General features: G+C 44.0%; 1 protein-coding gene across 3 annotated transcripts; it reads right to left on the bottom strand.

The window, feature by feature from the left end:
• Positions 1 to 10046: 10046 nt before the first annotated feature.
• LOC127763655 (uncharacterized) lies at positions 10047 to 14822 on the bottom strand. 3 transcript variants are annotated; one of them, XM_052288419.1, is made up of 6 exons: positions 14679 to 14822; positions 13776 to 13858; positions 12442 to 12527; positions 12273 to 12333; positions 11889 to 11975; positions 10047 to 10502 (listed from the first exon to the last, which is right to left on the bottom strand). In XM_052288419.1, exons 2-6 carry the CDS (start codon positions 13854 to 13856, stop codon positions 10410 to 10412), a joined length of 408 nt encoding a protein of 135 aa, XP_052144379.1. In that variant the 5' UTR covers positions 13857 to 13858; positions 14679 to 14822; the 3' UTR covers positions 10047 to 10409. The 3 variants fall into 3 exon arrangements, with proteins under 3 accessions (XP_052144379.1, XP_052144380.1, XP_052144381.1); XM_052288420.1 differs by having other exon boundaries at positions 13776 to 13861; positions 14679 to 14799; XM_052288421.1 differs by lacking the exons at positions 13776 to 13858; positions 14679 to 14822 and adding an exon at positions 13512 to 13734.

Genomic DNA, 14822 nt, shown 5'->3' with positions numbered 1-14822 from the left:
AGTGCAAGTAAAAACTTAAAATCACTTATATTATGGGACGGAGGGAGTACTCCGTCCCATATTGTCACGCCCCGAACTAGTCCCGGGAGGAACTAGCCCGTGACGCTCCAAATTAACCTGTTAATCGATACCAGTCCCAGGAAACAGTGCTGGTATCACAGGAAGACAGAATATCACAGCAACAGAGGTCTCTTTATTATAGAGTAGGAGTACAGTCATGTTGGGCTGCGGACAGATCCGAGCTCACAACTGCATTACAAAAGGGAAGCGGAAGCCAAGACTTGGACCACACATCACAGGCGCGACTTGGGAACTAGGCCGAAACCCTAAAACTCATCGTAGCCGGCTTGCTCCTGGAAGAACTCCTCGTCAGCGGGATCTGCTTCATCTTCTTCGGCAACTGAGGGGGGGGGGAATTATTTATATAGAGCAAGGGTGAGTACAGGAGTACTCAGCAAGCCATGGGAAATAAGTGTTTAATGCAGGCTTCAAGGAAAGGCTGTTGTTTTTGCAATTGATTTTATTTGAACTCTTTTCTGAAACAACTAAGTGAGTGCTTCTCAAACGACACGGATGAGACAGTGCGTCTCGTCCGGTCGGAATATGTGCAATGTATCAGTCTTTTGAATTGAACAAGATTGGCACCCGGCCAATAGCTTTCAAACGGCCACCCAGGCCTGGCTGATCCCATCAACCGCAGATTTTCCAAACATCAAACCCATTCCTCAACAACAAATTTCACAAGGCAGTAGTCAAACAAAACTACGCTAGGAATCACCGCACATCCGCCCATGACCGTGGGCACGGCTGTTCGAACAGTTTAATAACCTCTGCAGAGGGGGTACACTTTACCCACACGACATTACTAACCCGGATCATCCAGCCCGTGCAGAACGGCCACGACTAGAGATCTTAAGGCTTTCATGACAAGACATTTCGAAAGCCAACACAGGTTCACCATATGCCAACGAGAGGGGTCCCAGACTAACACCAGATTAGGTCCCAGACCATACTGTGCCAGGAAGCCCAGGGGTCCTCCCCGACACCACCCCGACGAATCCAAATGTCTCTTGGCATCAAGACTCCCCCGATTAGCTAGTTACTCAGCCAGGGGTGTCCCATTCCACCCATGTGGTCGTACTTGTCTTATGTTCGGATGAAATTCCAAGGAAACGGTCCTTAAGTGCAAGAGCGGGAGACCGTACACCCGGTACGTTCGCCGGCCCGCGATTTTCGAAATTCATTTAGTTCGCAAGCACCGACCCAGGTGTTGGGTTTTCCAAGTCTTTTGTAAAACCCAAGTTTTACCCAAGTTGTTTCTCATATTTTAAGTTTGAAGGCGACCGTCGATACTCGTGCAGAGTGCACGATTACCGAGGCGCAACTAGGTGGTTACAAGGGAACATGGTATAACAATTACAATGGAAGGGTCAAATGCAACAAGTTAGGTAGGTCCGCCAATCTACCTTGTAGACGGGACAAGCACATTAAGTGGAATCCTATCAATGCATAATATTTTTCAAGCAACATAATTAAGTACAAATATAGGCTCAAGATGTTCAAAGGTGGCTTGCCTTGCTCGAGATCTTGAGCTTGATCCTCGAAATCCTCGCTCTGCGGGTCTTCGGGCTCCGAAACTACACGCGAAACGGGACAACTCAACAAACGGCGAAAATAAAGCCCTATTATTGACCTCTAAGCATGCCATTAGATAGATATCGAGATTTGAGGAATTTTGGAAGTTGAACGGAGTCAAACGGACTTACGGTTGGGAAGATATTGAATTTCTAAGATTATTGGATTTTTGGTCTAAAGGAAAAGGATTTATTTAAACCCTTTTTGAAAAAGAAAAGAAAAGAAAAGGAGGAGGGAGGGAAATTAGACTTCCCTCGGGTGGCTAGGGCGCGGCCCGAGAGAAGGGCGGCTCGGCCGAGCTTAATGGGCCGGCCGGCCCAAGAAGGCGGCCCAAGGCGCGCGCGGGCGGGGAGGGGAGAGAGAGAGCCGGTGGGCCGGGTCCATCCCGCGTGGTCCCGGGTGGGACCCGCTTGTCAGCGACTCGGCTCACCGTGAGCGAGGTGCACGCGGGGCGTGCTAGGGTTTGGGGAGGGAGGCGCGGCGCATGCGCGCGGTTCGTGGAGGACGCGGTGCGGCGGGCCCACGCGCAGCCTCACGCTTGCGGTGGACCGCACGCACGGGGAGGGAAACGGAGGGAGCGGCTGACCGGGTCAGCCGATCCGGTCGCGGCCGAGGTGGCGCCTACGTGGCAGCCACGCGGACCAGCGGGAGGTAGACGACGACGCCGGCCGGAACGGACGGCGGACGACAGCGGCGAGCGGCGGAGTGAACCATGGCGATACAGGCGAAGGCGAGCACACCAGGATGTTGCATGGGACGAGGGGAGACGAGCCAACGGCTCGGATTCACCGGGGGATGCTCGACGGCGGCGGATTGCGGCGGCGGATACCGGCGGAGAGAAAAGGGGGAAACGGCGATGAGGTCACGAGGGGCCGATTCCCGGCGGTGAGAGCATCTACGCGGCTACGGGAATCCGTTGCTAGTGTCGGATTAGGAGGAATCGCATCGAGGGAGGCCGGCGACGAGATACGCTTCCGAGCTCGGGCGGCGACGGTGGCGAGCACACAGCGAGCGACGGCAGCAGTCGGGGCGGCGCCGGCTAGCTACGGGGAGGCTACGCATGCTACTACCGAAAACTAAGGGCGGGAGATGGTACGAGGAGGGAGAACGGAGGGCGAGACTACCGCGACGAGGTGGGGCGCTGTGACGAGAGGCCAACGGCACGGGAGTGATCTCTCCTGCCTCGGGCCGGGGAAGAGGAAGAAGACGAGCGCCCAGAGTCCCCTTCCGCGTCCTAGCGCGCACCGGCTCCTTCGGCACACGTGACGGCGGCGGTCGGCGAGACAGAGGGGGCGGCAATGGCGCGGTGGAGCGAGGGCGAATGGGAGAGGAAAGGAAAAGGGGGGGGAACTTGGGTTTATATGGGCGACAATGTCGGTTTGGGAGAGGGGAACCGACTTTGGACGGTCAAGCCAGCGAGCTGGCGCTCCGGCTAGCGGCCAAATCGGCGACAGGGAGGAGGGGAATGACGCCGGCAGAGGAAGAAAAAGAGAAAAAGGAGGGAAGAAAGGGGGCTTGCCTCCTTGCCACTTTGGGAAAAGGAGGAGGGAACGGGGGCGACGCGACAGAGGGAGGAGGAGCTCTGCCTCCGTCCCTTGGAGGCACGCGCGGGGAGTGGCGGGGCCGAGTCGATGACGACGGCGATGACGGCGGACCGATTTTGGAGTGGAGCGGCGACTCGGCGGCAGACGCGGGGCAGGCGTGGCAGGCGCTGATGGCGGCGGCGAGCAGGCGGTCAGCCACCACGGCGCGCGCGCGCGCGGGAAGCAACGGGCGGCGCGGCGATTTGGGCGACGTCGGCGGGAGGCGGCAGCGAGGGCGGGGCGCTCGGCTCGGCGCGGCTCAAACGCACGCGTGCGCAGCATGCGGGCAGAGCGGGGGAAGGGGAGAGAGAGAGAGAGAGAGAGAGAGAGGAGAGAGCCAGGGAGGGATGGGGAGATGGGCCGAGAGGGATTCGGCCCATCGAACCCGAGGGAGGCAAAATGGACTTTTGCGGAGGGATTTGATTTGGGAAGGATTTGGATTCGGGATTGAACTCGACGATAGATTGGGGATTTGAGATCTGAGATGGCACGGACACTAGACAACAAGCAAGGAAACAGATTTCGCAATTAGGGTTTTTACGAGATAGTTTTCCCGCTAGGCGCCACGACGGAACGGGCGCTACACATATAAACCCCAATCCAAATTTGAATCTGGACATAGTGTATGTCCAGATTCAAACTCTATGTCCATATTCCAATTTGGATTAGATTTTTTATTAGACGGAGAGAGTACAAGTCTAGCTACATCTTAAATTCCTTAGCTTCTTAAACAATTCAGATTTTTACTAGTAGTATTAGTAGCTACATAGTAAAAAATAATATTTTCTCTAGGTTAAAATTAATTATTGTTGCGGATAAAACTGATGTTGAACTTTAAAAACTTAACAACGAATAACTTCTAAAATATTTGTGTTACAAATATGAAGACCTTATGTATAAATAATCTTAAAAATTATTTCAATAAAATCATATATTTATTGATATTTCTATATCTCTAATATTATAAAAATTGAAGATGTTTTTGCCGGTACTTTGGTACGTCATCCATGTATGAGTCGGTTTTTAAATTCGTTCGCTTTTGGAAATATATATTTGTATTTGAGTCGGGTTTTAAATTCGTTCGCTTTTGGAAATATAGGAGGAGTCATATAAGAGATCTCTTTAAAAAAAACTTGCATGCTAACTTGAGATGATCGGATTTCTAATTGCAGCTCATGATTTTCTAGAAAAATATATATCCAAGCAAATTCTCACAGTAAAACTATTATAAAGATTGAAGATGTTTTTGTTGGTACTTAGGTACATCATCCGTGTATGAGTCAGTTTTTAAGTTCGTTTGTTTTTAGAAATACAGATCTGTATTTGAGTCGGTTTTTAAGTTCGTTCGCTTTTGGAAATACATGAACGGTCGTATAAGAAATCTCTTTAAAAAATTAACTTACGTGCTAACTTGAGATGATCGGACACCTAACTACAGCTTATGATTTTCTAGAAAAAAATATATATCCAAGCGAATTCTCATAGTGAATACCACCTTAACTAAATCGTATAGCAATAACAAAATTAAAATATCCTTCACCCGTTGTAACGCACGGGTTTTTTTTCTAGTATAGTATAATATAAAATATTGGTCAAAGTTTTTATTTTGGGAGATCATGTCTTATCCAAAATGACATTTTTTTTAATATGGAGTAGCTAGATCACTAGCTGGTAAATCATAAACTGTTTTTCAGAATCTCTAACTCTTGTTAACGTAAAATCACGCCGCCACACCTTGAGCACGTTATGTGCAACCCAAGGCAGAAACCGGAGACACGCCATCGTATGGAGTGGGTAGATGTCATCAAATGAACACCCGGAAGGGACCATGTCAAGATAAACGCGTACCGGTTTGTCCTAGCCTCGATTGGCCAGCTAGGACGTCCCCTAACGCCGTAGAGAGAGACGACGAGCAATTGGGGGATTTGAGGAGAATAGACTTTGGAATAGGTCATAGGTAGTAGGAAGGAGGGAGATGTAGAATATAGAGGTTTGGGTAAATAAATTGATTTTGATGATTGATTTGTTGTTGTTTCAATCGGTCTTAGCTCCTTTATATTTATAAGAGGGGTAGACTTATTTCCCAGAGTTTTTTCCACGTTCAATTAGGTAGAAACCAATTAGGATTTTAAAATCCCAAGCCTTAGCAAGAAAATCTAAGAACTTACAAACCTCACTCAGAGTCGGCCTTGCCGGTCTGACCGACCACATGCCGCTGGTCAGACCACCCTTGCCGTCGGTCTGACCGGCCCAATGGCTATTGTCACACTAGCCTTGTGTGGCAAGTCTGAGTTATTTCTAAATTTGATTATGACTTCCTATTTCTTACTCTAGGAGCTAAATTTGGGTATTAACAACTCTCTCTAAGAAGATATTTTAAAAAATATTTGAAAATTCAAATTTTAAGTAATCAAATTTCGAGGGGACAGAAAATCTGATCAAACTGGCAAAACTATTGGAATCCTCACGTAAATCAATCAGTGGGACAAGAGTATCTCTATTGCTTTCATCAATAAAACCCGCCGAGGTAATCTAGGCCATGGTGTTGCTAAATCTTTGATGTGACTTGCTAATCGACTTCATCCATTGGCAAGAAGGTAGTGCCCGTACTTGTCGGGTCGAGATTGTGATCCCACGGAGCAGTGCAACGATACGCACCACACCACGTTTCAACCGTGAATCCACGCCTTGTGGGTTTGTGGCACCACTGTTCTACTACTATCACCTGCCGTCTAATCGTAATCAGACACACCACACAGCTGATCTCCTTTTCCTAGCTCCTCTATCAACAACCGTAATCAAATCAAAAGGCCAATCTCAGCAGCAGAGTTGCATTTCAAGGATCTTGGTATGAAGGCGATAACGATCCTTCTTTTTTTTCCTCTTTTTTTCACATGGCTGAAACCTCAGATATCTCTTTAGCTTGCTCCTAGGTTTGGTTGGAAGAAGGATGGGTTTTTGTGGTGGCAAGTGAGGTGGCCACTGATGTTTTGATACAATCACGGAAGAATGATGCACGCTGGGGGCAGGCAGTGTCGAGCTCTGCCGGATCTGGAACGTGATGTGCGTGCTTCAGCAAATCTGCCCCCCCCCCCCCCCCCCCCGGCGGATTTGCTCCCGATTTGATACGCTAGCTACCGGAAAGATTCAGAGATATCGGCTTTGCTATGACAGCTCGATCGATGGCGCATTACTGCACGCCGGTTTGTTGACAAGTGAGTGACATTAGCAGAGCACAAGTTTTGGGTGTATTTGGTTCACGACCTTCTGCGATATTTGTTTGTGTTAATTGTCAAAGTTCTGGTACGCCACACTGTTTAGTCTTCTAGAACACGGGGGAAAAAAATGTAATATTGGATTGAAATATCAATGACATGTGGAACATAATGGGAAATAAAACAGTACAGAGTAGAAATTATTCTAAGCATGCGTTTGAGGAGAAATTTGCATATATCTCACTCATAAAAACTGGCTTCGCTATAATGCCACCCTTAAGGGCCCCTTTGATTTTTGATTTGTAGTAAAAGTGTAGGAAATTTAAAGGATTTCAATCCTATGGAAAAAAATTCCTATGAAAGCCTTTAAAACAAAAGATTGAATCATATACTATCCTTTAAAATTCTTATGGAATGACTAATCCTATAGAGATTTTGGAGGAAAGTTAGCAAGAGATCCAACCTTTTGGAAAAATTCCTTTGAGTCTATCTCTCTCATCCGATTCCTGTGTTTTTCTTATGGTCCAATCAAACGGTCATTCTTGTGTTTTTCCTGTATTTTTTACACTGCCTGTCAATCCTACGTTTTTCCTATTCCTCCGTTTTTCCATTCCTGCGATTCAAAGGGGCCCTTAAAATGAGATTCACCCAAACACCACTCTTAACCCGCGGGCATTCGCTTAAATGCCCTTTTCGAGCTTTCTTCCATTTCAAAAATAATTTTCATCAATTTCAATTTTTCTTGGACTATTATGCCTCTGAGTCAACAGGTTGAGTCAGACTCGTTTCTTCTCTATTTCTCGTCGGTTCAATCGAGCGACCGAGCGCGCTGCGAGAAGACAAGAGGCGACATCGCCCACCACCACTGCGCCGCCGTTGTCTCTGCTCCAGCCGCCGCGCCGCCCCTCCCTGGTCCTCCCCAGCTGCGCCTCGGATGTCGGGGAAGGCAGCGCCGCGCTTCGGTTGGAGCAGGCGGCAGCGCAGGTGTGGTCGTCCTCCTCTCCTCTAGCCCGGCTCAGTGCCTAGGGTTTGCCGGGGATGAGGCTCGACGGGGAGAGGAGGCGGTGCACCTGGGCGACCAGGAAGGGGCGGCGCAGTTGGGAAGGACCGGGAAGGGGCGACGCAGCTGGGGAGGACCGGGGAGGGGCGGCTGGAGCAGAGGCAGCGGCGGCGCGACCCTCTTCTCGCCTTCTCGCGCTCGGTTGCTCGAGAAACAGAGAAGAATACGAGTCCGACTGAACCAGTTGACTCAGGGGCATAATAATCCGAGAAGAATTGAAATTGATGAAAATTATTTTCGAAATGGAAGAAAGGCCGAAAGTGGCATTTCAGCAAATGCCCGCAGGTTAAGAGTGGTGTCTAGGCGAATCCCATTTCGAGGGTTTGCATTATAGCGAAGCCAGTTTTTATGAGTGGCAGATATGCAAATTTCTCGTGTGTTCGAGTGATTCATTGTAAGCACGGGGTGTGCTAGCCCACGTAGGTTCAAATCCTCCCGTCCAAAATAGTATTTAGGGGGCTGTCTTTTCCCCAAATCTCCCCTCCCTTTTTGTAATTCATAGTTAAAATACGTGATTTTGATATTATATGCTACATATACTAAAAAGGGTAGAGAGAGAGAGAGTTTGCATTGGAGTCGAAGAACATGATTATATTAAAGAGGGTAGAAAGAGAACTCATGAAGTTGAAGAACATGTTTAGGGTTCCTTTGAAACGCGTGATTGAAAAACAAAGGCATAGAAAAAACACATGATTTTAATAGGAATACAAGTACAAAATAGAGGATTGCAAAACACAGGAAAAACTAGGAATTGTTGTTTAATTAAGTTGCAGAAAAAACAAAGAAATTGGATGAAAAAATAGACTTTAAAGGAAATGTTCTAAAAGGTTGGAACTCTTTCTTACAAGTATCCCCCAAAATCTATGAATAATGAGCCATTCAACTTGCATAGGATTTGAAAATCTCCAATCCTTTATATCTAATGACCAGATAGGAAAAAATTCTTCAGGATTTGAATCCTATAAAATTTCTCCACAAATCGTTTGATTCAAATGGCCCTTAAAATCCTATGAATTATTTAAATATAGGAATGTATTCTATTGGAAGACATGTTCAAATCCCAATACCTAAGGACCTCTGAAAAATTCTATAATCCGAAGGAACCTAAACTTGGTAAAACGAGGCTAACGGTTTGTTCATATCTTTGGCAAGTGTGGCAATCTATGATACAACATCTTAAGTTTATGAGAGTGACATAGGTCCTAGGATTAGGAGAACACCGAGAGTTTGTCAATAAGACAACCAGGTGATGGTGTGATCTGCCATGAAACTCCTTTAAAATGCAGTATCCAAAAAACGATGATTTTGATAAGAATACAAGTGCAAAACAGAGGATTGCTAAACACAAGAATGGTCATTTGGTTAGGTTGTACGAAAAATGCAAGAATCACATAAAAGAAATAGACTAAAAAGAAAATTTTCAAGAGATTGAAGCTCTTGCTAAGTTTCCTCCAAAACCTACATACAATGAACCATTACATAGCAATTTTATAGGATTTGGAAAGCTCAAATCCTTTGTATCAAAAGGTAAAATAGAAAATTTTCATATAGGATTCCCCTTGAAATTCCTCTACAAATCTTTTGATACAAAGGGACCATAAACCTTGTCAAATCCGAATATGAACAGGTGCCTAACTCATGTATAAACATAGTTCTGCAATGCTCCTTTTTTTTAATTACAGGGGGCAAATTATGTCGGACTATTTGTGCCACACTCCAAATTGCAATTTCTCCAAAACCTTTCTACACCAACACTGTTTGGATAACTTGTTCCAAGCTGCTTTTAGCTTTATAGTATAAAATATTTACTTCGTCCCCATAAGCAATTGACCATAACCCATCCATTTATCCATTTCTTCTCTTCGATCTTGGATCGGAAAGCAGTCGGTGAAAGCTAACAGTGCCTGGTCAGTTGGATTGTCCTGCAGTATTTACTGCTGCTACATACACCTACTTGACCTCATATATCTCTGATAAATGCTGCAGCACCACCCTCCAGTCAGTGGCGAAGCCAGGATTTAGAGATGGGGGGTGCCATCTACGAGACGTGGTAATTCACTTAAGGTTCAGTGAACAGTGATTTTGTAGTGTTGATGCATGATCGGTAACTCGATATCATACATGTTACAGCGATTAGCTACAAGAGAGAACAAGAACCCATATATCATGATTCGCCAATTTAAAATTCAGTAATATTTTTAATATATGGATGATTGAACAGTTTGTTCCATTAATTGGAGTCTTGCAATCACTTCTAAAATGATAAATCAGTTAGCTAAGTCATTTCATAAGTCAGTTGTCCTATATCCTATATAGTTAGTCTCATCTGTAACTAATGATATAATTAATAGCTAGATTATAAGTGCTAATCATCCTTGGGAGAAGAGAGGGGAGGGGAGGTCACATAGGGGTTAGGGGGGTGTTGGCCCTCCCTGGCCCCTACGGTGGCTTCGCCACTGCCTCCAGTTTCCTGGCATAACTATAATAACTACAGAGACTACAGTATCATGGTACAAACAGTACAGTACCGATGCGCAACAAACCATGTTCACAGGATCGGGGTCAAGGACACTAGTATTATCTTAGCAGCAGAGCATGTCAGAAACAAGGCGATCGACATAAATTTCCCACTAAACTTCGATGGGTGAGAGATATTTTATACTACAAGTACATATAATCTCTGGGTAGAAGTACAGTACAGGCAAGGTATGGGCGTCTACTAACTCCGGAAAAGACAGAGCACTTTTCTAGTACAAGATCATTAGAGGATCTATGTTCATTCAATAGTAAATGGTACTACTAGGCTAGTCGCAGGATCTACGTTCATTCAATTGTAGAAGAACTAGTACAAGGCAAGTGCTACTCACTAGAATACAGGGCGGTGTGGAGCTTACAGAGTCTTCACCTGGTTATATGCTACAGGTATTTCCTTGCAAGAGCCCTGACCTTAGTATCAAAATGAGAGGATGTGATGCGAGAACCAGGTAGGTAGAGTGGATTGAGGAAGATCTACATATGAAAACACACAAATTTCTCTGTTACAAAAAAATAAAGAATAATGCTGGAAGCTGGATCGTACGAGCAACCTATCAAATGATGTAGCAGCCAAATTTGATATTACGTATATTGTACTATGAATACGACGAAATCAAGTAATCAATAGTAATAGTTAGCTGACCTTAGAGGACCATGTACTTAAATCTACGTTAGGGGGAAAAAGTTGTTGGTAACAGAAAATTGTGTACATACTCCCTCTGTTCCATATTATAAGTCATTACGGGTTTGTCCTAAGCAGTGCTTTAAAAAACGGTAAGCGGTGCGTGCGGTCACCCCACCTTGTAGAGCTTGTGTGGAAAGCGGCCTTGTAAGCGGTTTTAAAGTTTTATAACAAGACAGATTGTTAACATCTGATCCATCTTTATTTATGGATAATGAACATAGGCTTAAAGGATCAGTAGAGAGGCAAGACTCATGAAGAACTAAACTACCAAATAGGACCCAAGGATGACCAAAATTAAAGTCATTGACTCAATGTAATCAAGCAAAAATGCAAATGCAGTAAACAATAAATAAGTTGTGATTCATACATTATATATATTATAGGTTCCAATCTTCTGACCACACCATCGTAGTCCATATAGGATAGAGCAAACAGCAAATACTAATGGAACTATGGCAGAACACAAAAGGGTACATAAGCCCTAAGGCCAATTGCCTACACGGTAAGCGGGCCGCATATCCGAATATGCGGCCCGCTTAACCTTGTAAACCTTATAAATGCACCAGACAGCAATAATCGGAAAGGTCTGACGACCTGTTACGCTTATACAGGCGCATAAGCAGTCCGTGCAGCCGCTTTTTAAAACATTGGTCCTAAGTTAACTTTCTTCAAGTTCGATCAAGTTTATAGAAAAATGTAGCTGGATTTTCAGCACAAAACAAATGCTGTACTATAAAAATATATTAAATGGTGGATTTAATTAAACTAATTTGATGTTATAGCTGTTGCTAAGTTTTTCTATAAACTTGGTAAAATTTGAAAAAAAAAATTGATTTAGGACAAACACAAAATGACATAATATGGAAACAGAGCGTCTAAAGGTTGTAGTTGGGTATATACCACCAGAAGATTTTAGTTCAATTCCAGATGTCAAGAGCAAATCTGGAGGTTTGTTTTTCTATTGCTTAAATAAGGTATTGGATTTTATCTATAAAGAAATAAAATAAGGTGCAGAAACTTTCAAGGTTATTTGTCCAACTGCAAAATAGATAATATATGAAGGGAATATAAGAAAGAAGGATAAGTTTTTGTGAGTTTGCATTTGAATGTTGACTCACTATAGCATCTAGTAAATCATGTTATTTTGCATTGCATACAACTAACAAACATGTTACCTTGATGTAGAGTTCGTGAACCTCCTGGAAGAAACTTTTTATTCCATCCTCGCTCCTTGAGTCATGAAGTAACATAAATCTAGTATGTATCAGACTGGAAGTTAAGAAATAACAATACTTCCCCACCAAAAAAAAACAATACTTAGATGATGGAGGAATGGCTAGAAAGATAGCATGGCTAATGGTTATGATCATCATAGGGAATAAAAACAGGCGTGAGAAACAAAAAAATCCCTGTTACGGCACACATTTAATCATTTCCTGGCAGGATTCTTATTAAAATAGTGCTGGTAGAATTATCATTATCCAAGTTCTCAGATTTCTATATTCTTCTATTCCCAGTATTGATTCACTACGTCCATATCTTAATTTTAAAAGGATATGACCAGCAGTTACATAAACAGACACCACAAGATCGTCAAATCTGTCTACTGACTTCAGAAACCTGAAAAGGAATGCAGAATATCATGAACGTCTTGTGTGAAGCCAGGAGAAACAAGACGATATCTTTGGTTGCAGCAAACAGAATAGTGACAGATCAACGGCTACTCACATTGTGTTTGTAGCCCATGCAAGGTCCTGAACAACATCTAATGCAGCGTGCAATATGAACTGGTGCTGATAAGCTTGATCTTCTCTCTGCAGGAGGAAGTAAATTGAAGGTTACAGTAAAGTAAGAAAACTTTCAGACAATAGGTGCAAGGAAATAAATCCTAGCTAGATAAAAGGCCTTTGGATTTTAGAACTTGTGTACTAAGTACAAAATATGAATTACTATCATCTGAGCTATGAAAGATGGTGGAGATAATGTAGACATTTGAAATATATAGCCATAGATGAACATAGAATGGATATTTCAAGATAGTGAATTGTGCTTTGGTGCATAAACTTGAGAGCGGAGTACTTTGGCTAATAAGAGTATTTTTGCACTGATTAGGATGCTAGATAACAGAGTGGCAAAACATGAGCCACCCTGGGAGGGATGAATTGGGATGGTTTTTTTTTCATAAAATAAAAGGAGCCTTTCTTATTTTATCTTCCAACTTAGATCCCTGAGTTGCTCCATGATGCACTTCAATGGTGATTTTTCATTATCAGGACCTAAATAGAAGGTTGCACGCTAAGTCGCTAACTGGGATGCCACATTGTCTAATTACCGCACCCTTTGCCCAGTTGGCACCCCAACCAACACTTTAATGCTCTAACTGTGGACTGTGCTGGCCCTGGTTGACATGCACCAGACAAGTTGTTGAATCAGTTTGAGCATTTTGCAATCGTTGCACTGAATGGCACCCACCTTGCAAATTCATGCACCACGAGTGCAAGTTTACTCTTTCAAAAATTAATTCTGGACAAGGAATACAAGAAAACAAGGCTGAGATTTGTTTCCCTGAGTAGGACTATCTAGAAAAAGGAAGAGCAAATGCAAGGGAGGCATGTCTCATATAGAACACAAGGCAAGTGATGTATGCAGCCTCAGTTCCTTAAGAAAAATATTGTGAAAGAAATTCCAACATAGGGTTTGAAGTTCAAACAAGAAAGATATGAAATTGAACTATCACTAGCAGTTGACATTTCATATGCTAAGGGGTAAAAATAAGTTTGCAGAATAATAAAATGTACCAAAACATTGATGTATAGTGGTATATACATATATGTATACATTGTTGGTCATATGTTGTTAAATATGACATCGGATGCATTTTCCATGAAGAGAAATGGATAGTGGAAAGAAACTACACAACAAAGCAAGATGTCAGTGCATTGACGCTTGGAATATGTTACATCAATAAAGCACATTGTAATACAGTAAGATAAAAATACTATGATGTATCCATATTGAACATAGAACTAATTACTACAGGGGATGTACTGAAAGAACCATACCTTGGGAGCAGACCCAACTTCAGCCTCGTAGATTGGAATATCATTTTTACTCACAATCACAAAGCATGCTGTGCTCGCCATCTCTGCTAGTAAGATTGAATTTATTGGTCTCAACTCTCAAAACAGTTTGAATTGTGCACCCACAAGGTATGAAACATTAACAATACATGATTTCATAGATTTTCATAAGCATGAAACAGGATACCAGACTTCACCAATGGCCACCCTAATAGCTAAGACCTAAGAATGGTAAAATGGTTTAAGTATCGGACAGCATAGCACGAACACAAAAGATGACAGAGCATAGTTATTCCGATTAAAACTACGACCTCTGACCTCCCCGCTAAGAATTCTAAAAAATAAGTTCTATCCACTTAAAAGCATTTGGCATTTTGGTTTAGAGGGAACAGGGCTCCGAGCAACAGTAGAGAAGAAGGTACAGCTTTGCCCTGATCTAACATGGGGGTTGACTGAAAATCTGTCCCCAACAACAAACATGGCACAATTCCTGTTCCGCAAAAGCGCTGAGGTTATTATTGATAACCCTAGTAGAAAAGATGACTCCAAATATGTGATGCGCGCTTTCGGTTGCCGGATTTATCTAGAACGAGGACTGGCCACTCTTCCACACTGATCTCATGGGTCCATTCTACAGCAAACAACAATGCATCTAGTTCGACAAAAGGAGGTAAGAAACCCTACAATCTAACACCCACCTTCCTCCAGGGGGCGGATCCAACTTGGGACATGGGGGGTTCAGTTGAACCCCCAAACTTTTGGGGGAACAAACAAAGGTTAAGGCTCTGAAGAGAAGCTAGGGTTAACGAACGCAAGCGAATTTCCAGACAAAAGTAGTCCCGGCGGGAGAGAGAGATGAATCAGGAAGAGGATGTCGATGCTCACCAGGATCCCCTCCCCTCCCCCTGCTCTGCTCGCCAGATGGAGAGATCGGCGCCCCTCCCCTGTTCAGCCGCGAGATGGCGCGAGGAGCGGAGGAGACGAGACAGATTTTCTTTTACGCCAAGGAAGGTGAAGATACTCTAAAAG

The sequence above is a fragment of the Oryza glaberrima genome, chromosome 2 (genome assembly GCF_000147395.1).
Source record: "Oryza glaberrima chromosome 2, OglaRS2, whole genome shotgun sequence".
In the NCBI taxonomy this organism is placed as follows: domain Eukaryota; kingdom Viridiplantae; phylum Streptophyta; class Magnoliopsida; order Poales; family Poaceae; genus Oryza; species Oryza glaberrima.
This window is presented reverse-complemented; position numbering and strand designations above follow the sequence as displayed.

What these genes read in the sequence shown, in the direction of transcription:
- LOC127763655 (XM_052288419.1), bottom strand. Translation starts at nt 13,856, where the DNA reads ATGGCGAGCACAGCATGCTTTGTGATTGTGAGTAAAAATGATATTCCA. An exon ending in AAGTTGGGTCTGCTCCCAAG is followed by an intron (nt 12,528 to 13,775) that starts GTATGGTTCTTT and finishes TTCCTCCTGCAG; the next exon opens with AGAGAAGATCAAGCTTATCA. An exon ending in GCATGGGCTACAAACACAAT is followed by an intron (nt 12,334 to 12,441) that starts GTGAGTAGCCGT and finishes ATTCCTTTTCAG; the next exon opens with GTTTCTGAAGTCAGTAGACA.